This window comes from Colias croceus, chromosome 10 (assembly GCF_905220415.1).
Source record: "Colias croceus chromosome 10, ilColCroc2.1".
Classification (NCBI taxonomy): Eukaryota; Metazoa; Arthropoda; class Insecta; order Lepidoptera; family Pieridae; genus Colias; species Colias croceus.
Genome location: NC_059546.1, coordinates 71,871 through 93,789, shown reverse-complemented (window position 1 = coordinate 93,789; position 21,919 = coordinate 71,871). Strand labels below are relative to the sequence as shown.

Sequence of the window (21,919 nt, the reverse complement as noted above, 5' to 3'; positions counted from 1 at the left end):
CTTGGCTCCGCTCCTGTTGGTCTTAGCGTAATGATATATAGCCTTATAGCCTTCCTCGATGAATGGGCTATCTACCGGGCTATAACAGAAATAACTTTTCAAATCGAACCAGTAGTTCCTGAGATTAGCGCGTTCAAACAAACAAACAAACATACTCTTCAGCTTTATAATATAAGTATAGATATTATGAACGTTCATTCCGTAACTTATATCTATTATAAACAATAATCCACAATGTAAAATCCTACTTTTAGGTATATTATAGAAGAGTTGAAATCGGTAGTCCTATATTAGAGCAGCTGATGAAGATAAGTGGAAATTTCCATCACATTCATAAATGCATATTATAGGTTCTTATAAAAATGTGATGTGTGTTTATTGTCAGTTGTAATTTCAGTTTCTATCTGCGATAATGAGACGGCAGTACGCAGAGGCGCTGAAGTACTGCCGCTTGATCCTGCAGTACGAGCCGCACAACGCGACGGCGCGCGGCTTCTACCCGCTCCTGCAGCACAAGCTCAACAATCACAAAAGCAATAAAGGTAAATCTCTTTTTATACCTTATTTCGTTCTAATGTTTATTCTGCTGAATCAGTAAATAAAAAAACAAATTAGTGAATGAATATAAACACCTAGTTAAAAAAAGACGGGTTGCACTCCGGGAGTGCCGGCAGAAGTGAAAACTTGATTATTAACGTTCAGCATGTTTGATATTTTGGAATGGTATCCGTCTTACGCATGGAATATAAGGGCTAAAAAAAATCCGTCTTACGCTTATTCGATCAGGCCACGACGTGTCCTGACGCGAGTTTAAGATTTTATACCCAACGCCGCTAAAGAGGTTTTCACTTCAAAAATATTCTTTATTATTCTCTTTTTCGCAGATGAAACCAGTTCAAGCGAGGAAGCAAGCCCTCCGCATGATCTCAAAAATGTACGTTTATACCAAACCTAAAAAATAGGTAAATGAAGAAAGAATTTTGTAAATTGCATCTTGTAGGTATTGCAACTCAAGATTACTAATCTGTAACACAGTGGCGTAGCATGGGGGAGGGGGGGGGGGGGGCGCCGGCTGCGGGCGGCACTTCGGCGGGGGCGGCATTTCACTGGTGGTCAAAAAAAAAGTTTTTTTGGTCAATTTTTTGATGATACAACGTTCTCCAATAACTATTATGTATTAAGAAAACTTATTTACTTTATTACCTACAATTTTTTGACAGAGGGTCTGGCATTCTGTCTGTCTTCTTTTTATTCAATCACGTTACAGTTTCGCATGTTTTGTAACTTTTGTAAGAATGACTGAGTAAACTTTTTTATGTGAGAAAATTAATTAGTTCACTTTTCAGTTTAGTTATATTATGCTCGACATTTTTTGTAATTCATTTAAAAATGAAAAGTCGCAAATTCGGGATCCGCACCGGGTGCTAATGACCCGTGCTACGACACTGCTGTGTCACTGTGTTATATACCTCGTAGACGTTATCGTTATTGTCACCTGACGAATTAATTAGGATAAACACTAAACTCTTCGGTAAAGGTAATTTAGGCATTTATAAACTAGTTTCCGATGTGTACGTGTACGTTCGAGTTCGAACGTCCATGTGATTAGTTCGGAAAAAATGAACAGTTATAAATATTAAACCTTATTCCAAAATTGTATCAGTAAACGTCACTTATCCTATAACAAAACCCCATATTATGTAGGAATGCGACACTGAGGAGGGTTCGGGCGGCTTGAAGGTGGACGGCGGGGCCGGAGCGACGGGCGGCACGGGCGGCACGGGGGCCACCGGGGCCACGGGCGGGGAGGACAGCGAGGACGCCTGGGACGAGTCGGAGCGCTCCGGGGCCTCTTGTTCATCCCTGGAGCTGGACTCGTCGTCTCCCAGCCGCGCACAAAATTCACGGTCAACGCGCTCTTCCGACAGTAAGTACCTACCTACTTAAAATTATGGAACATGTGGTATAAAAAAAATATTTAAGAAAATCTTTATTTTGCCAAAACATTATAGCTCATATTATCACGTAAATAACTATGTATACTCAATACTGTGTCATAAAACTAGAAAAGCTCACATTGAAACATCTTATGAAAACACGTTCATTCCGCGCATTTTGATACCTATCCGATTTAAGAACGCGCCCTTAAAATTATTATATATAGTTACCCACGAGTTTGCAAAATATGGGAAATTTGTGATCCGTATTACATCCCTTTGCAATGGAGAAGTTTACTCATGTTGAAAATATTATATTCACCATAATAGTGTTAAAATATAGAACAAAACTAATCAATAGCCGAAAAAATTGTTGAAATCCATCAATAAGATACTTAATTGTAAAAACTATTGAAGTTAACATATTATTGCACTAAACATATTCTGTGGATTCGATGCGCCTGTGACGTCATCATACACACTCGCGCTAGTAGCGCTCGAGCTACAATCTAACCTACAAGACTAAGGCGCTTGTGCACTACAAGGAATTTTACTGTCCGGCATTCTGATTTTTTACGGTCCGGTGTGGCATGAAAAAACCGATGAATTGCTTGTGCGCCTGTCCGTCTTTACTCGGATCAGTGCGGTACAGTTCAAAGAAGATTGGCGGTATAATGCTATCATAAATGATTGTTTTTGCATTTTACAAGAAACGAGTAAAAAATATATAAGGTGAAATATTATAATTATTACTTCGTTATAATAAAAAGTAAAGTTCCGTAAGAGATTTAAAATGCGTTTTTCACTTATTTATTTTAATCGGTGACGAGGAGCCTAAGCCTTTCCCACTTGAACTTTAACTTACCAACACTTACTTAGATAATAATTATAGGTCAATGCTTGGTCAATGTATATAAAATAACAATACTGACTTCTCAAATCTCATTGCCAACTAAAAGAAATTAAAACAAGAGCTTGCTTTTGTAGGGGTTTTGCTGACTTACAAAACACATAATGTAATAATAAATGTAATGTATTATAACACAGTGTGAAACTCTGAACTGACGGCGCCGGACGTTTACGCCGCGCACAATAAATATGTATGCTTCGTAAGCGAGTATTTCATTTAGTACACCCAACACACCTAAACTTTCAATTGGCATATGCAGTAAAAAGAGTAAAATCCAAGCAAGTGGGCATTCGAAAAGACCTACAGCGACTCGTAGACACAAAAAAACATCCGGAATAGGGAAAAGTAAAATGTCGGAATGCCGGACCGTAAAATTCCTTTTAGTGGACAAACGCCCCTAAATTTCTAAATAACTTATTCTAATTGCATTGTCACTTGCTTAGTGTCTGTTAAGGGGAAGTAAGTCACTTTGCTCGTGTGCTTTGGGTATACAGGTAATTGTCACTGTTCACTTTTCACTTATCACTACACTAACTCAAAAGGTTTACCTTTTTAGTCTTCGCACTACTTAGGTCCGTGGTGTCAAGGAGCTGGATAGACTCAATTGGATATGTTCGATGATGATAGATAGATTCACGTGATGATGAAGTCGATGTTGATGAGATCGGCGATCGATGTCGATGCAGAAGGCATGTTTAAAACGTGAACAATTTTGTTCACGTTTATTTATTCTTTATTTATGAGTGTTTGCTTTAGTTTTAATTTCAGTATAATGAAATAAGGCCTCGTCGAAGGTGGAAATGATTTAATTTGCTTAATGTTAATACATACTTTAAAGTATATACCTACTGGTTGTTTTTTTTTTTTTTTTTAAAAAACAACCAGTAGGTTTAGATCAACACTTTATTATTATTTACTGAACTAGCTCCGTTTTAATCCGCGAGCAAAAGCAAACTATTTTCTATACTTTATAATATTCTATTTTCTATACATTATTCTGTTAATAATATAAGGTGCATGTGCATCTCTCTCTACAAAGTATCATCAAAATCTGTTTAGTAGGGTGTACCGTTTCCATTTTTCTTTATTAGTTTTATTATTTGGTAGGTAGGTACACGAAAAAAAATGTTTTGTGGTTTTATGAAACCACGGTAAAAGTGAAACTTTTTTTCACACTATAGACATTTAACTAAAAATTATCGTATTTGTACGATAATTATCGTACGTATCGTGCGTCACGCGACATGCGCTACACAGACCAAAAAGTTTGAGACGATGTAATAAATTCACTTTAAAATACAATTTTCGGGCTTTTTTACTATTGTGCTCTGGCACATACGGTCAAAAAAATATTAATAAGTATTGGAAAATTAACATAATAAATAGTATTTTACAAATAAAGTACCAAACGCAAACAATACAAATTTGTATGAACTCTGCGCGTCAAGAATGTGTCGTGACGTCACACGATGTAGCGCCGCGTTTACAAAATTATTTTTCAAGCGCAACTTTAATGTCCCATAACTTTTTCATTTCTTGAGATATTTTATTGAGTTTTTCACAGTTATGTTATATTTTATTTTAATTTTAATTTTTTATAATTTATAAAAAAAAAATTTAGTAAACTTATCCAAATTGAAACTATAAAATAGGTATATAATATAATGCGCTGAATTACAAGCGGATCGAATATTGAGATACGGATCTAAATATCCGTTAGCGAGATAAATAAGCGTCATGTTATCTAATCATGTACAACGAGCTTTCAAAGGCGCTGTACACGAAAATGTGAGATGTTGTATACAGGGTGTAATCGTTAAGTGTGCACAGGCGATTTTTCCGTAAGTATTACAGATAACAAAAAACTTTAAACTTATATCGAAAGTACTTAACCTAATGAGTAAAATGGCCGTAAAATTTTTTTAAAAATAAATCGAGAAATTTATTCCGGACATTTCCCAGCCATTTTCCGGACATTTCCCTGGCATTTTACGGGGATTTTCCAGACATTTCCCACGCTTTTCCCGGACATTTCCACACATTTTCCGGACATTTCCCTGGCATTTTACGGGGATTTTCCAGGCATTTTCCACGCTTTTCCCGGACATTTTCACGCATTTTCCGGATATTTTCCAGACATTTCCTAGGCATTTTCCTGGCATTTTCCGGATATGTTCCGGGAATTTCCCAGGCATTTCCCGGATTATTTCCGGGCATTTCCCAAGCAATTTCCGGGGATTTTCCAGGCATTTTCCACGCTTTTTCCGGACATTTTCACGCATTTTCCGGACATTTTCACGCATTTTCCGGACATTTTCCAGACATTTCCCAGGCATTTTCCAGACATTTCCGGTCAGTTTCACGCATTTTCCGGGAATTTCCGGGCAGTTCCCAGGCATTTTCCAGGCATCTCCCAGGAATTTTCCAGGGATTTTCCAGGCATTTTCCACGCTTTTTCCTGACATTTTCACGCATTTTCCGGGAATTTGCGGGCATTTCCCAGGCATTTTCCTGACATTTCATCAGATCATCAGATAAAAGAACACGGTTACAAGCCATCTTCCAAAATTTCTGGACGTGAACAATAAACGAGAGAAATGATACAGTGAACACTTTTATCAACCAGATCCACTTCATTTTTAGTGCGATTATAGGGAGATATTCTTTCCGGTTTCAATTTATCTCCAGTATAGGCATCTACTGCTGCTTCTCTACATGGTCTTCTTTACTATCTGAACTTGACTAGTCGCCACCAAGATCATCACGACAATGGTCTTCTTTCAACCATGCCTCGATCAGTCTCTTTCATCTGTTGTCCATATTTATCTAAATAACTCTGTTTTTACTTGCAAATATAAATAAATACATTGTTAAATAAAAAAAATGTGTGCGTGTACTAGTGCACACACGTAAGAAGTGAAACTTCTTTATGACCTTATTTTTCAAAAAGTAATTTACTTTATGCAACTTTACAGAAATACGTCGAATCACGCGTGGTAGGGATAAGAAAAAGATGGCGCGTAACGGAAAAATGTCACGCGTAACGAAAAAATGTTACACTAAATTTTTGTCCAACCCCTATAAAGAAGTTTCACTTCAATAATTTATAAGTCTGTAACATTATTTTTAAAATCACAATATAATATTTGTAAAAAATAAATGAAACAGTCACAACAAAAAATAAACATAGTTGGTCGCGCAGCATACGTACGTAGACCGAGAATTTTGCGGAGCTCCTGTTGCACAACCACGCGCACCCGACTCTCCGCGCTGAGTGAGTGCATGCGGCAATTATTCAACTTAGAGTACATGAAGGATGAAATAACTGGAGCTATTAGATTTTTAGAAATTTGCAATTTTGTATCACTGGATTACACTTGTAGACCACGCGACTACTGTAGGGTTAATTAATTATACATATACAGGGTGTAATCGTTAAGTGTGCACAAGCGATTATTCCGTAACTATTAGAGATGTCAAAAAACTTTAAACTGATATAATAAATTTTTAAAAATAAAACGAGAAATATAAAAAAAAAAAATAACTTTAAACCCTCCCATACTTTTAGTATCTATACATATAATAAATCTGTAGAAGGGTCAATTCTGTACATTGAAAATATTGAAAAAATAAATACCAGGGGGTGTTACTGGATCGATACCAAACCCAAATATGTGATTAAAAAATTTTTTGTCTGTCTGTCTGTCTGTCTGTCTGTATGTGAAGGCATCACGTGAAAACTAGCGGTTCGATTTCGATGAAACTTGGTATAATTATACCTTATTATCCTGGGCGTAAAATAGGATACTTTTTATCCTGGAAAAATACATAGAAAAAATTAATCTTAATTTTTCAGTTTTATCCATAGACGTTGTTCCGTAGAACCGCGAACACACGTTGCGTATTATTATAGGCCTAACCGTATTTGGGAATTGGGTCCAATAGATATTTATAAGATGTTATTGTCAGAGGTCTCAAAATGGAGAAATAAACCATCCACGCGAAGACCGACATCCGCGCGGACGGAGTCGCGGGCGGAAGCTAGTGGGAAATAAATTGTATGGGAGTGTTTAATGTAACATTTTTGGATATTTCTCGTTTTGTTTTTAAAAAAATATTCTGGCCATTTTACTCATTAGGTTAAGTACTATCGATATCAGTTTAAAGTTTTTTGATATCTGCAATATTTACGGAATAATCGCTTGTACACACATAACGATTACACCCTGTATATGCGGTGCAGGCGCGTGGTCGCGCTGGGAGAGCAGCGGCTCGCGCTCGGAGCGCGACGACAACGGCAACGAGCTCACCGCGCCGCCGCTGTCGCCCGCGAGCGCCCCTCCCGCCCCGCCCGCCCCGCACCCTGCGACCGCAGCCACCATCGCGCCACTCTACTGCGACGGCGACATTGAGAACGACAATGCAGCCGGTGACTCCTACCCGTCTACCGCTCTTAAGGTAGGCAACGAAAAGGTAGAAATATAAATTGTACCTAGGGTTACAACGTGCTATAATATAATAGCTCTATATAGGCTTCGACCGGGCAAATAATATTTAATTCGAGCGAAATTGATTTTGCTGAACATTCAGAGATCTGTTATAATATTATAGTGTTAGATTTCATGCATTTTTCCATTCGAAATGATAATTGATTTTTTTATGATATACAGGGTTATTTGTAAAACACCAACAACCTCGCAGGACAAGTCACAAGACAGCTAACATCATAATTAAGTAACAACATTTGTTCTACGACTTTTGATAATTTGTTAGATTTTATTTTCAAACAAAAATAAATATTCATTTAATTTTCCGTCTGAATATTATAAACTCTACGCGCATCCCAAAAATTACGTCAACAAGAAGCGAACGAGAACGGGGAAGGTACAGGTCAATTAAGGAAAGCTGGCATGTTCACAGTACTCACACTTATGCAATTTCACTTACAGTATGTTCAAAAATAAATGCGACTCTAGTTTCATTTTAGACTTGAATTGTAAAATGGGTGCGTTGTAGATAAATATATTCAAATATAATTATGAAAGCTCTCATAATTTACCTGTAAAATTATAATTTAAAAGTAAATCAATTGATGAACTTAATTATTTATTCTAAAAATAATCAATTGAATAAAAGTATTAATAATCATTCAATTATCAAATAATAATTAAATTTCAGGTCATAAAAACAATACAAATAACACGTGCGCTCACTCCCAAGTCCCAACACACGGATGGTTGTTTTGATAATGATTTAAATAACGGACGTCTTCTGCAGTTGCGGAGCAGTCTTGTCCTGACTTTGGTCGAGTAAAAATATCTAAGAAATATTATTGTAGCGACACGTCGCTCTGAATCGCGCAAGCGAAATGTTTTCGCTACAGAGCTATATATACAACTCTCCGACATCATCCATCGGGGCCTTTACGGCCGGCCAGTCGAGTTGACTGGTCGAGGATCCTCCCTTTTTCGATGGAGGAATTCCACCTTCCTTCCTCCACAGTGGTGACCCCGACGTGATGTCTGTAGCGACACCTCGCTCTGAATCGCGCAAGCGAAATGTTTTCGCTACAGAGATATATATACAACTTTCCGACATCATCCATCGGGGCCTTTACGGCCGGCCAGTCGAGTTGACTGGTCGAGGATCCTCCCTTTTTCGATGGAGGAATTCCACCTTCCTTCCTCCACATTATATATTTTGTAGTAAGTACGTAATACCTACCAATACGCGCTAACAAATATATGTTACATGTTTATTGTATAATTTTCACACTATTGGTTTTAAACTCAAACTCAAACATTTATACTACCTATTAGACTTCTAGAAGCACTTTTGAATCGTCATAACAGTTTAACAGTTTTAACATTTACCAACAATTCAGAAAGCAGTATCTATAGAGAAGAAGAAGAATCTATTTAATCATAATCGTAATCTTCTACTTAACTGAAACTTTCATCGCTCGAAGAACTCGATGTTTCGCCGTCGGAATTTCTTAATGTTATTATAAATGAGTCAGTGTAATTATATACTTTTGGTTCTAATTGAATATATTTTTCCTCATGTTCTCGCGTCTTTCTCCAAACGTCACTAAACATATCCAGACTAATGGCATTTGCTTCCTTTCTAAATAATTCTTCCACAGTTTTCAAGTTAAAGTTCACATTTTGTGATGCTACTTTCCCTTTAATTATGCCCCATAGTAACTTTATGGGGTTGAGTTCTGGATGGTACGGTGGAAGGCGCAATACACTATGTCCATGATCTTTGAGGATTGCATCAAGTAAAAATTGTGTATAGTTTGGCTTATTTTTTTAATAATATGGATAACTTTGATTATTAATTAGTAATTAGATTTTTGAAAAAAAAAAATGCCGATTTTAGTCAAAATTTATATTTTTCTAACAAGATCCTTATCATCCCAATTTCCACCTTGGTGAGAAAAATTGACATTTCTAATGAAAATGAACAAAAAATTAAATGATTTTATTAAATACTGTAAAATAGTATATAATTCTTCCATTTACTGTATCACAAAATTCTTCATAGATTTTTAGATATTCGTACTACACCAATTACATCACCCTGTATTTATAAACAATTGCAAAATATGACACATACATAGGCCGGGAGATACTGACACAAAATTTCGGGTCATTTGTAACAGAATGGCGGTTCTACAGAGGTCTTATTACGCAATGACAAAAAGAAAAATGATGGTCAGAACGCTGGTACCGGCGGACTAGTCGCGTGTGCGTAAGTCACACTCGTCGGATAAGTAAGACCCCTCTAGACCGCCATCCTGTTACAAATGACCCGAAATTTTGTGTCAGTATCTCCCGGCCTAACATGTGCAATGTGTAAATGTGTTGACGTTCCAGCTCTTCTTAATATACTTATAGGGGCGGGTGGCGCGCTAGCACCTTTGAACTTGACCTTTCTGCGACAGTCAGCGCATAGACTTACAAATGTTAGGAGAGTACAAAAAAAGCTTAAAAAAATCATTTAAAAATAATTTATTGCGTTATGCCAATAGTCGTAGAACAAAATGTTGAACTTACATATGATGTTAGCTATCTTGTCCTGCGAGGTTGCGTAATCGCTCACATTTGTAATTGTTACATATTAATGTTATTCTAGCCGTGAGAATCTGTAAATGGCTTATTATGATTGAATCATGTGACTATTTTTAAGAATACAGCTGTAGTTTCTCCTAAAATATAAATAAATAAATAAATTTTCTAGACGACTTCGTTGGACGACTGTATGATTTTTAGATGTGCTTCCCTACCATTAATAAACTGTAATTTATGTTGAAATTTGAAAGTATCCGTTCGTGCAGGCCAGCTCGTCAGCGGCTTCGTCGCTGCGGCGGCTGCGCGCGCAGTTCGCGTGCTCCATCAAGTGAGCGCGCCGCCCTCAGCGAGCCCTCCGAGCCCCTCCCTCCCTTACTTAAAACTACTTTCTGTCCTTTTCGCACCAACCACGCGGAATTTTATACGATCACAAATTATTTGTACTTTTTATATAATACAAACCTATATTTTATTCATAATTATTATTCTAATTGTTACCGCAAGCGAATAGAAGGTTAATAGAAAATTGTATAATTCAGTGACCTCTTGAGCTTCCTCGGTTGAGTGAGTACGGTGGTCGGTGCCCTTTGTGCTCGGCTGTGGACTTACAAGCTGCTGCCTGTGACTTCGTCCGCGTGGATATAGTCACTTTGGGCTGACGCTAACTTTAACCCGCGATTTCGTTTATTGGTTATCATAAAAAAGTTATAGCGAGTCAACTATACATGACGGCAATATATTATATTATTAACCTACTTATGCTGTCGCTGAATTATTTTTAGTGCTTATAAAGAGGAACAAATTATTGTGTCATACATGATTTTTGCGTAACTTTAACTATTTACGAAGCGGCTGCAACTGAAACTCTCAAAGGGAAATAAAAAACGATTTTGAAATATTTTCCAGTAGGTACCTAGTGCTCTCTGGTTGGTCGGCCCGAGCGAGCCGGCACCGTCGTACTCGCTCTACCAGGAAGCAACCCACTACACACGTTGTATTGTGTTATTATAACCTAGTACTTACCTGTATCATTTTCATTCATCAGTTTCTAAATTCCTTAAAACTATAAATCCTACGTAGTATTTAAGATTATCTAAATTTAATAAAATTTGTCGACGATGAGATTTTTATAAATCATATTATACTGAGCGCATGCAAGTAAACAATGTTTGTACGATGAATGTTTGAAAGTTAGATGTACTATTATATTATATTTTATAGAAAAGTATATTGTATGAAAGTATTATGGACCTAATGTAGTCGGCCTAAAGGCACTTTATGTAACATATTCTGTAGATACATATCTCGGAGCGTGGCGTGTGCGCGCCTGCCCGTGCCCGGCGCGTCCCGTGCCCAGCGCTTCCCGTGCTCGGCGCGGCCCTGCCCCGTCGCGTCGGCTTTGTTATTGTAAATCACTGTTGTTGTTGGTGTTATTTCTCATTAGACGTCATGGGACTGTAGTGTATATATTTTTTTCTGGATGTCTAAAATTACCATATCTCTGTCATTTGACGTTTTTGAGAATGTCGGTTAAAATACCTACATACCTATAATATGAGATGACGTATATCGGTTATAATCTTGGTTATAATACTTATGTAAGTATATATATGTACATATCCAGCGGAATTTGACACTTTGCAATGTACCTAACTACTTACTGGAAAATATTACATCATTTTCATTAAATTAAAGAACCAAAGATTGTTAGTACCTATGTGTATAATGTTAATTATTTATTATATCTCTATTTGTTGTTCATCAATAAAAAGGGATCAATTGCATATTGAAGTACTCTGTCTGTCAATCTGCAAATGTTCTCCCGCGATGTGTATTAGAGATTTGAATTTTATCGATATGACCTCGATATACCTGTTGTAAATAAATATACCTACTCGTAGTGAAGCGAAGCCCTAACCCCGCGAACTGTGGTCCGAATGAGCCGAGTGTAACGAGAAGACTGAACGAATTGACGACTGTATTCTGTAGATTGTTTACCTATGTCATTTGTCTTTTCCTAATGTCTGCGAATGTTTCCTATGAGAGCGGCAGCAACATGATTGGTTATTAGATTTTGATTGTAATAAAATTAATTAATATACCAATCATTGATTGTCTATGGATGATAATAAGAATACGAACAATATACAGACAGCTCTTGCGCTCGCGTTGCACCGCTCTCAGCTCGTACTACTCAACTACTGTGTATTAGCGATGAGTACGAACGAAATGACTAGCTGATGCTGTAGGTGAAGTGCAGTATTGTCTTAACTATGTGAATCTTATATATGGTTTATTATATAATAAATTAAAGATACTGTGTGTAACTATTTTTTTTTCTTTATCCAAGCCAACAGTTCACAGTTCACACTGACCCTATGAATTTGGAGGCTTCAACTCCGGATGAACACTATTGAAAATTAAAACAGCGCACAAATATGCTGTCCTTACGTTTGTCATTATTGTCTCACAGTGAGAATCTTACTATTGATGTACAATTGATTAACAACACCTTAAAATCATTTTTTTATTTGTAATATTAATGAATATAATGATTTGGGATATGAAAAGTATGAGTTTTAGGAAAAATTTTGTTACTTTTACTTTTCATGTTAGGCTCGATAGGTAGTTTTTGAAAACATTAATAAATTGTTCCTAAATTAATCCCGTATCTCCCGTAAAAAAATTCACAAGTTATTTCTCGGGAAATTATGAGTATGAATAATAATAAAAAATCAAAAAAAGAGACTAACTACGTAGGTTTAAGCAACTTGTTTGTATTTTATTTAACATAACCTCAAAAATTGTTTTGCATTTTTCTCGAAAACGGGGGGGTTCCCCTTCCCCGCTCCCCTCCCCCTCCCCCTCAACGGCCTTTAAAGTACATTTTTACCCTCAGTATAAATAAATCATTTATGCCAAACTAGCGGTCCGCCCCGGCTTCGCCCGTGGTACATATTAACGTTTTCTCTACATAAGAACCATCCTCGTACTTCAAGGAATATAATAAAAAAAGAATTATCGAAATCGGTTCAGCCGTTCTCGAGTTATGGAATTACAACGAAAAGTGGCATTGATTTTTATATATGCCAAATAATGAAAATGATACAAGACGTAATTTTGTCACTCAAACAATTAATATTTTAATTGCTCTTAAATGTTGTATTTGATTTGATAATATGATTTGTGCTCACATTTTATACGTTATTCTGGACTGAAATTTGTAAGCTTAGTTTGTAAGGCAACCCAGGGTTTGGTCAAATTAGAATTATTCTTACTTCTAGGTAAATTTTATACATAAAATGTCCTTTAAATTATGTCGTATTATATTTTTAACCCCCGACGCAAAAAGATGGGTGATAAGTGTTTGACCGCTATGTGTGTCTGTGTGTGTGTGTCTGTTTGTGCCACCGTAGCTCGCTAACAGGTAATCCGAATTAGATGCGGTTTTTTTAGTTAGGCAGCATATTTTACGACGCTGGTTCTTAGATAAAGTGTATCAAAATCGGTTCATCCATTTATTATACCTAGGTATATTATTATAGGGGTAAATGTGGGAATGAAAAAAACGAAAGTTGTCAAATATAAGTACCTAAGTGATATATTAAATGAAAGGGCTAAACTGTACATTATAGGGCGTAGAGTTGAGAGTCGTAAGTCGTTTTTTATGGTTAGCTATTGTCCTATGGAACCTAAATCTGAAATTTCACACCAAGGAAACTTTTAGTTTTTGAGTTACGAATTTTTGAAAATCGTAAAATTACTATAGAAAGTTACTCCATCTTGTTTTTGTTACGCATAATATTTATTGTTTTGTCAATGTCAACCTGACACACAGTACCTGCTTAGTGTGATTCATTTCAAGTACAACATTTCTAACCATTAAGTAGAGTAATTAATTTTGTTTAACTTTTTACGAAAAAAAAAACGCTCCGAACTCGAAACAAGTTAGGTTAGGTTATGTTAGACTTTTTTTAAACAATCGAGCGGAGCGAGCGCAGCGAGCGGAGCGAGCGCATCGAGCGGAGCGTCTCGAATTGTTTTACGTGAAATGAATAGCCAAATTTGACACTTAATGTATTTTGTTTAACTTTTTACGAAAAAAAAAAAACTCTCCGAACTCGAAACAAGTTAGGTTAGGTTATGTTAGACTTTTATTAAACAATCGAGCGGAGCGAGCGCAGCGAGCGGAGCGTCTCGAATTGTTTTACGCCAAATTTGACATTGACAAAATAATAAATATGCGTAACAAAAACAAGATGGAGTAACTTTCTATAGTAATGTTCCGATTTTCAAAAATTCGTAACTCAAAAACTAAAAGTTTCCTTGGTGTGAAATTTCAGATTTGGGTTCCATAGGACAATAGCTAACCACAAAAAAATTGTCGACTCTCAACTCCACGCCCTATAATGTACAGTTTTACCAATGAAAGTGAACGACCTATCAGTAACAAATCGGTTCATCCATTTATTTGTATACGTACGTCGAAATGAGTCATCTAACGCTATTTTAATAAAAAACATTGACACTCTCAGTGCTCTTTAGTTTTAATCTAACTCACACGGACTTATGTACAATGTTGTCATTTTATTTTTTCTATTTTATGGACGTATTTTATCAAAATGTAAATAGGATAAGATCTAAAACTAAGGACATTTATCTTAATATCTTAAGTAACGACTACGACATCATCTGTTTAACCGAAACAAATTTAAACGACTCTATAAATGACAACGAATTGTTCGATGATCGCTATATCATTTATCGAAGAGATAGATACACAACGAATATTACAAAGAAAGAGGGTGGAGGAATTTTAATTGCTATAAATAAAAGGCTTAATGTGGTTCGTAAGTATCAATGGGAAAGTGTGATTGAAGATCTTTGGGTGACGATTATCCCATCCCAATCAAATAATAGGCGTATACATTTATGTTTATGTTACTTACCACCAGATTTAACTTTACCCTATATCAAACGTTTTTATCAATCCATTCATAATATAGTTCTTCAATCTGATAATACTGACGAATTTATTTGCCTTGGTGACTTTAATACTACTAATATTGGCTGAAAAGCTCCGATAATTTCTCACTATTACCTTCTAATCCACGGGATCAAAAAGCTAACCTTCTCTTAGAAACTATTAATCTTTGCAATTTTTACCAATTTAATCATATTAAGAACATTAATAATCGTTATCTTGACTTAGTCTTATCAACAATAACTAGTGTTTCAGTAAATGATGCAGACCCCATAAGCCGAGTTGACCGCCACCATCCCGCATTGTCAGTTACTGTAAATTATACAGTTAATCACTGCCCATTACCCCGCTTCAAACAACCTAAGCGTCCCAATTTTAATAAGTGTAATTTCTCGCGTGCTCGGTATGAAGTTTCTCAAATTGAATGGAACAACGTGCTTTGTTCCAACGATATTGACGTCAACGTCGATATATTTTACGGCATAATAAATAAAATCATTCACGATACATGCCCTTTAACATCCAAAAGAACCGATGAATTTCCCTTATGGTTTACGCCTGCATTGAAACGATGTGTTCGTGAAAAATTAAAGTTTCACAAAAAATTTAAAAAGTTTAAAAATCCACGCGATTACGATACATACTCTCTATTACGTCGTCGCAGTAAATTGCTTATTTCTGAATCTTATAATAACTTTATCTCCTCAATTGAAAGTGCCTTGCAGGATAATATTAAATGTTTTTGGCGGTACGTTAATGATAAGAAATCTTCCAGGTCCTCAATTCCTAAGACGATGAAGTATGGTGATCTAGCATGTTCTGATAGTAGGGGGATATGTGAGTTGTTCTCTAATTATTTTAATTCTGTTTATCAAGGCGCGCAATCCTCCACTTCATCATTTACCGATAATACAATCTCTGCATATTTAAGCAACTCTGTACTCAACAACATCGCAGTCAGTAAGCAGAAGATTATTACAACAATTCGAAAACTTGATGTGCGTAAGGGAGCAGGACCAGATGGAATACCACCCCTCTTTATAAAAAATTGTTGCAAGGAATTGGCGATTCCATTAACGATCATGTTTAATCAATCCCTGAAGACTGGTACATTTCCTAGGGTATGGAAAACGGCTCACATAATACCTATTTTAAAGTCTGGTGACAAATCGAGCTGTGAGAATTACCGACCGATTAGCATACTATCTTGCCTGGCTAAATTATTTGAAGCAGTAGTCTACGATACACTGTATTTTCATCTCCTTCCCTTGATTTCTCCGAATCAACACGGATTTATAAGACAACGCTCGACAACTACAAATCTCCTGACTTACCACTCATATTTATGTTCTGCCTTTGAAAAAAGACAACAAGTGGACGCCATCTATACCGATTTTTCCAAAGCTTTCGATAGAGTAAACCACATAATACTTTGTAATAAACTAAGTGCTTGGGGAATACATGGTAATTTACTCAGATGGATTACTTCCTACCTGTCCAACCGTAGTCAGCTTGTTGCTCTTAATGGCTCATTATCCTCACCTGTTCTAATACCTTCTGGCGTCCCGCAAGGGTCCCATCTCGGACCCTTACTCTTTATCGTATTTATCAATGACCTCATCGACAACTTAAAATGCCCATCTCTTATGTATGCTGATGACTTAAAGGTATTCTCCACTGTGGCCAATATTCAAGATGCTTATATACTACAAAATGACCTAGATTCTATAGCGAAATGGTGTGAACTTAACCAAATGACCCTGAACGTTAATAAATGTGCTGTTATAAGCTTTACGCGAAAGTTTAACAAATTAAATTTTAATTACAGTTTTAGAAGTCAGGTTCTTCCTCGTGTTTCCGTCATTAAAGATCTCGGTGTTTACTTTGACGATAAATTGTCTTTTAGAAGTCATTTCGATGATATTATCAATAGAAGCTCTCGTCTCCTTGGGTTTATCTCAAGGATCACGAAGGGTTTTAAAACACCATCTAGTCTTTTACATTTATTTGAAACCCTGATTCGTTCAATCCTAGAATTTAACTGTGTCATATGGTCACCGCACTATACAATTCACATCAAACGCATTGAACGACTTCAGAAGCGTTGCTTAAGGCTGGTTTCTCTTCGTTACAACATCGGTCGAAGTGGATCTAGCTACGAAAGTCTTCTTGAGAAATTTAATCTTGTCTCGTTGGAAAAGCGTCGACAGAGGCTAGAACTCATAACACTCCATAAAATCGTTCACTCATCTATCCACTCTCCGTCACTACTGTCAACTGTTAATTTTAATGCTTCATTTCGCTTCCGGACTAACAAAACTTTTTCTTTACCTTTAACCAGGAATAATACCTCTTTTTATAACCCCATATCTCGTTTCTGCCGTTTGTACAATGACTTATCCACAAGATTCCCCGATTTTGATATATTTGATCATCGAATAAACATATTCAAAGAACATGTCTGTCGAATCTTGAAATGATGTCCTAGTTTTGTTGTAATGTATTGTGTAATGTAACCATTATTTTTATTGTCTTTCTTTCATACATGTAATATTGAATTATCGAATTTTTAAATATGAATTTATTGTAAGTACTTACTTAATACGCTTTAGATAACTTTAAACTGTATCCCATTTTAGTATTGTAATTGTACACATTTTGTTGGGCTGCGATCTGCTCGTAAAATCGATGTGGCGCCTATGGACCCGGCAAGATCGTGGCCTGTTGTGTGTATTAAATTGAATAAATAAATAAATTTGATAAAGGCTTAGGATATAGGTATAAAAGTGGTAATAAAAAATGAATTTGTCAAATATACTCAAGTGACATATCAAATGAAAGGGCATGACGTGTAAAGTATAATTAGACATACTTTATCAAAATCGGTTCATCCATTTATTATACCATATACCATGTAAAAGTGGGAATGAAAAAAAAACGTGTCAAATATACCAACGTTGTCAAATATACCCAAGTGACATATCAAATAAAAGTGCATAACGGGTGAAGTACACTTAGTTATATTTTTATCCAATTTGGTTTATCCATTTATTAGATTACAGCGGTAAAAGTGGGAATGAATAATGTGGTCAAATAATATACTCAAGCGGCATATCAAAATATGAAAGGGCAACGTGTGAATTACAATTAGTCATATTTTATCGAAATCGGTTCATCCGTTTATTACATTTAGGGCTTTTTAGGGGTGACAGTGGGGATAAATAAACCAAATGGAGCATCAAACTACAGGATATGACGTGTACATATAGGTACAATCAATTAGATATGGTTTACATCAAAATCGGTTCTGCCATTTACTAGGGATGGAAAGGGAAGGGTTAAAACTTTAAAAGTCTGTGAAAGAAGAGGGGATACGGGAGCGAGAGGATAGCCACACCCTGGAAATTTTGAACTCTACTCAAAGCTACATAGGCCTGGCCCTTGGCAATATTTTTTCCTAAGTATACCACTTTTGCCACTGTGGTCCATTACAATTTGTGCACGGTTACGGCCCAACTTAAAAGATGTCAAGGAGCAACAAACTTATAGATATCAATATGATGTAGGAATGTAATATGGAGGTAGAGGTAGGTCTCGCTCACTTGAAAATATTACATGAAAATAAGAAACCGAAAGGAATAAATAATTATTTTACAAACTTCCCGACGATCTTTAAAATTAAGTACCATATATTTTGATAATAAGGTATATTATGATGATGTTGGCATGGCAGCCCCGACGACTTTGTTTTTGACGTGACAACGTCTTATAATTCGATAAAGCCGGCTGCACGCACGAAAAAACATGACTCATGCGGCGTTACCTCGCTGTGACTCATCTGAGGCGTTCCATGTAGGTAAGGCTTGAAGTGCGAGCGAGAGCGCGGTACCAGCGACAAAGAAGCACAATCGGACGTTGTCACGTTCAATTATCGTCAGTAAACCGACTTTACAGACAACCATTTTTTTTTTATAAATATTTAAAATGGTATTTATTTTTAAAAATCTTTGGGAAGTTTGTGAAATTATTTATTCCTTTTTCTATGCACTTTTCTTCGTAGCGCTGTTTTTTTTTTTAATTTAATTTTTATTGCACGGTCTAAACGGTTTAGTTACTACAGGCGTGAGACAGGATTCAGGAAAGATCTGATTTGGATTTTGTGCTGGATTTGATAAAAACTGAGTATCGATTAAGCTGATCAGTTGCTGCACGATACATAGTTAAAAACATCCATACAAGGAAGGAAGGAAAAGAAATTTGCTCCCCTCCCCCTGGTGCCTAAAAATAATAAACATAATTTAAAAGAAATTTTACGTAGAAAATTAATAAGGCATTTTTTTTGTATTGTTTAGCTCAGTTTAGTAATAAATTTTACTTACAGTTCTTTTAATTATTTATGGTAGTCTGTGTTTACTCAATAATTTAAGATAAGTAGTAACTACTATGCAGTCACTATTCCACGCGGACGAAGTCGCGGGCACAGCTAGTATAAAATATGTTTCATTAAATAAGCATCTCGGTGAAGGTCGTTTTATATTAGTCTGTTTTCTTATGGGAAAAGGTATACATTTTTGAGTAAAGCAATGCCATTTGGTACGAATGTTGTACTCGTCCACCTAAGCCCAAATCGCCCGGTAGCCAGTATTTACTCCCCTGCAGAAAGGAGGGAGGGGGGTTATAGAACAGCGCCCGGCACTCCGAAAAAAAATTCTGGCGGAGCCATTTGGACCTTTGAGTCGAATTTGGTTTCGTTTTCAGGTAACTAGATGATGCCTGATTCATTCCCCATACAAGTTTTTTTAGGTTTCCCTAGCAAAATATATCACAATCCTAAAAATAATGAACATTTTGGTAGTGGCAAAATCCAAACAAACCAGTATATTTTCATATTTTTGTATTAAACCTGGTTTATAAAAAAATACTGTCTGAAAGGCCATTTAATGCAGATTATAAAAACATTAACATGTAACATATATTTTACCATTGTCAATGTAAAATTAATTATAGAAAGTATAGTAACGCTCGTTAGCGCAACATAGGGGACGGCTAATAGACCCGAAAAATAAGCGATACCCAAACAAAAACCAGCCAAGTGCAAGTCTGACTTGTTCATCGAGTGTTTCGTACTTATTTGTTCCATACCATGTTAAATTGTCTGTTAGAACCTCGTTAACTGATACACACACACTTTCGTCTTTATAATATTAGTGTGATTTTAAATCATCTTTAAATTATAAATGAAGTCAGGTAACATTGTTAAAAATAAAGATATATAATAATAGAACGTTTTTGTAGTAATAATAATAATGACAACCACTTCCACAATTACATACCTAACTAGCGGTCCGCCCCGGCTTCGCCCGTGGTACATATTAACGTTTTCTCTACATAAGAACCATCCTCGTACTTCAAGGAATATAATAAAAAAAGAATTATCGAAATCGGTTCAGCCGTTCTCGAGTTATGGAATTACAACGAAAAGTGGCATTGATTTTTATATATTAGATTCGGTACATTTGAACTGGCATATTCAATCCGGAACTACAAGATTTCACGTACCAACATCTTATCAATTCAAAGCTTCTCTTTTCTTTTTATTACAAATGGGCAAGGAATATTTTGATTTTTATAGGCCCCCAAATATATACACTATACAGCCTGTAAAACTGCCCTTGAGGTGTGTTGTTTAAGGGCAGCTTCTGTGGGAGTCAAATTATCGATCTGCCTATCTGTGTTTGTTTAAAATTTGTTTGCAACTCTCATTTACTGTCACAGCGGGGTAAGATGTGAAAAACAAACATGTACTTATAATACTTATAAAAAAATATAAGTTCTGGATAAGAGCATTTTTAAAATATCGTGACCGTCCTTACGCTATCATGCATTGTAATAACAAACTTTTCAATTTCACTGTCTGTATATTTGCCACTGTAAAGTGTTTCAAATCCTCCTGTGACATTCGGATATGTATTCCATACCTTAAATGCATGTGTACCTATAGTTCTTTTAGACCTTCTAGCTTTATAAGTATTATAAGTGACTTGACTTGACTTGAGCTCCGGGCGCTCTGTTCTATAACCCCCCCTACCTCCTTTCTGCAGGGGAAAAAAACTGGCTACCGGGCGATTTGGGCTTAGGTGGACGAGTACAACATTCGTACCAAATGGCATTGCTTTACTCAAAAATGTATACCTTTCCATACAAGCATGCCCATAAGAAAACGGACTATATCGGGATCTTAGACTATAACTATTTCTGGGAAGGGCCTAGTTCTGATCGGTGAAATAAAAAACAGCACTTAAAAACATTGTTAAATTTTATTTAAAAACGATAAAACATTTGTCAATAACGTAACATGCTTTACATTATCTCCACAGCGGTCGCCGGGCGTACAAACGTTACACAATATTCAACAATGGCCGCGAGTGTGCTCACTTTATTGTCACACACGTTGCGATACAGTTTAATAGCTACGTCAAGTCATTAGGAAACTCATTCGCGGCCCCACGCGGCACGAGACCGCTCGGCACGGCGGCGGTTGGCACGTTGGCAGTCGGCACGTTGGCAGTTGGCACGTTGGCAGTCGGCACGTTGGCAGTTGGCACGTTCGCAGTTGGAACGTTGGCAGTGGGCGGCGCTTACGGGGCGCGCGCGGCGCTGCGGCGGCGGCGCTCGCCAATATCTATCGTGACAGTGACGGTGAATCGGACGAATAATTTTACGAATCGGAACCCCATAAACTATCGTAAACGTGAACTATTTCATTGTGCATCGTCTACGCGTCGGCTTCGTCTACGTTCGATAGAAAAAACTTCAACGCGACGCATACGGGACGCGAGAGCCGCCGCCGCCTGCAGCGGCCCGACGAAACGATCGCATATAGTACCCGAAAAGAAAAACTTACAGCTAAAATTGAAATATCATAAAAAATACGATAGGCCGACGGTGGCGAGACGCGCGACGGGCCGGCCGCGGCCCGGCCGTCGAGCGCTCGCAGATCCAAAATTAAAAC

General features: G+C 36.7%; 1 protein-coding gene across 2 annotated transcripts; it reads left to right on the top strand.

Moving 5' to 3' along the window:
* Positions 1-392: 392 nt before the first annotated feature.
* Positions 393-12,250, top strand: LOC123695057. 2 transcript variants are annotated; one of them, XM_045640755.1, is made up of 5 exons: positions 393-542; positions 885-934; positions 1,705-1,927; positions 7,091-7,305; positions 10,190-12,250. In XM_045640755.1, exons 1-5 carry the CDS (start codon positions 413-415, stop codon positions 10,253-10,255), a joined length of 684 nt encoding a protein of 227 aa, XP_045496711.1. In that variant the 5' UTR covers positions 393-412; the 3' UTR covers positions 10,256-12,250. The 2 variants fall into 2 exon arrangements, with proteins under 2 accessions (XP_045496711.1, XP_045496710.1); XM_045640754.1 differs by having other exon boundaries at positions 7,091-7,320.
* Positions 12,251-21,919: the final 9,669 nt, after the last annotated feature.

Coding starts and splice junctions, on each gene's coding strand:
- LOC123695057 (XM_045640754.1), top strand. CDS start 413: ATGAGACGGCAGTACGCAGAGGCGCTGAAGTACTGCCGCTTGATCCTG. Junction 543..884: donor CAATCACAAAAGCAATAAAG/GTAAATCTCTTT, acceptor TCTTTTTCGCAG/ATGAAACCAGTTCAAGCGAG. Junction 7,321..10,189: donor TTAAGGTAGGCAACGAAAAG/GTAGAAATATAA, acceptor CCGTTCGTGCAG/GCCAGCTCGTCAGCGGCTTC.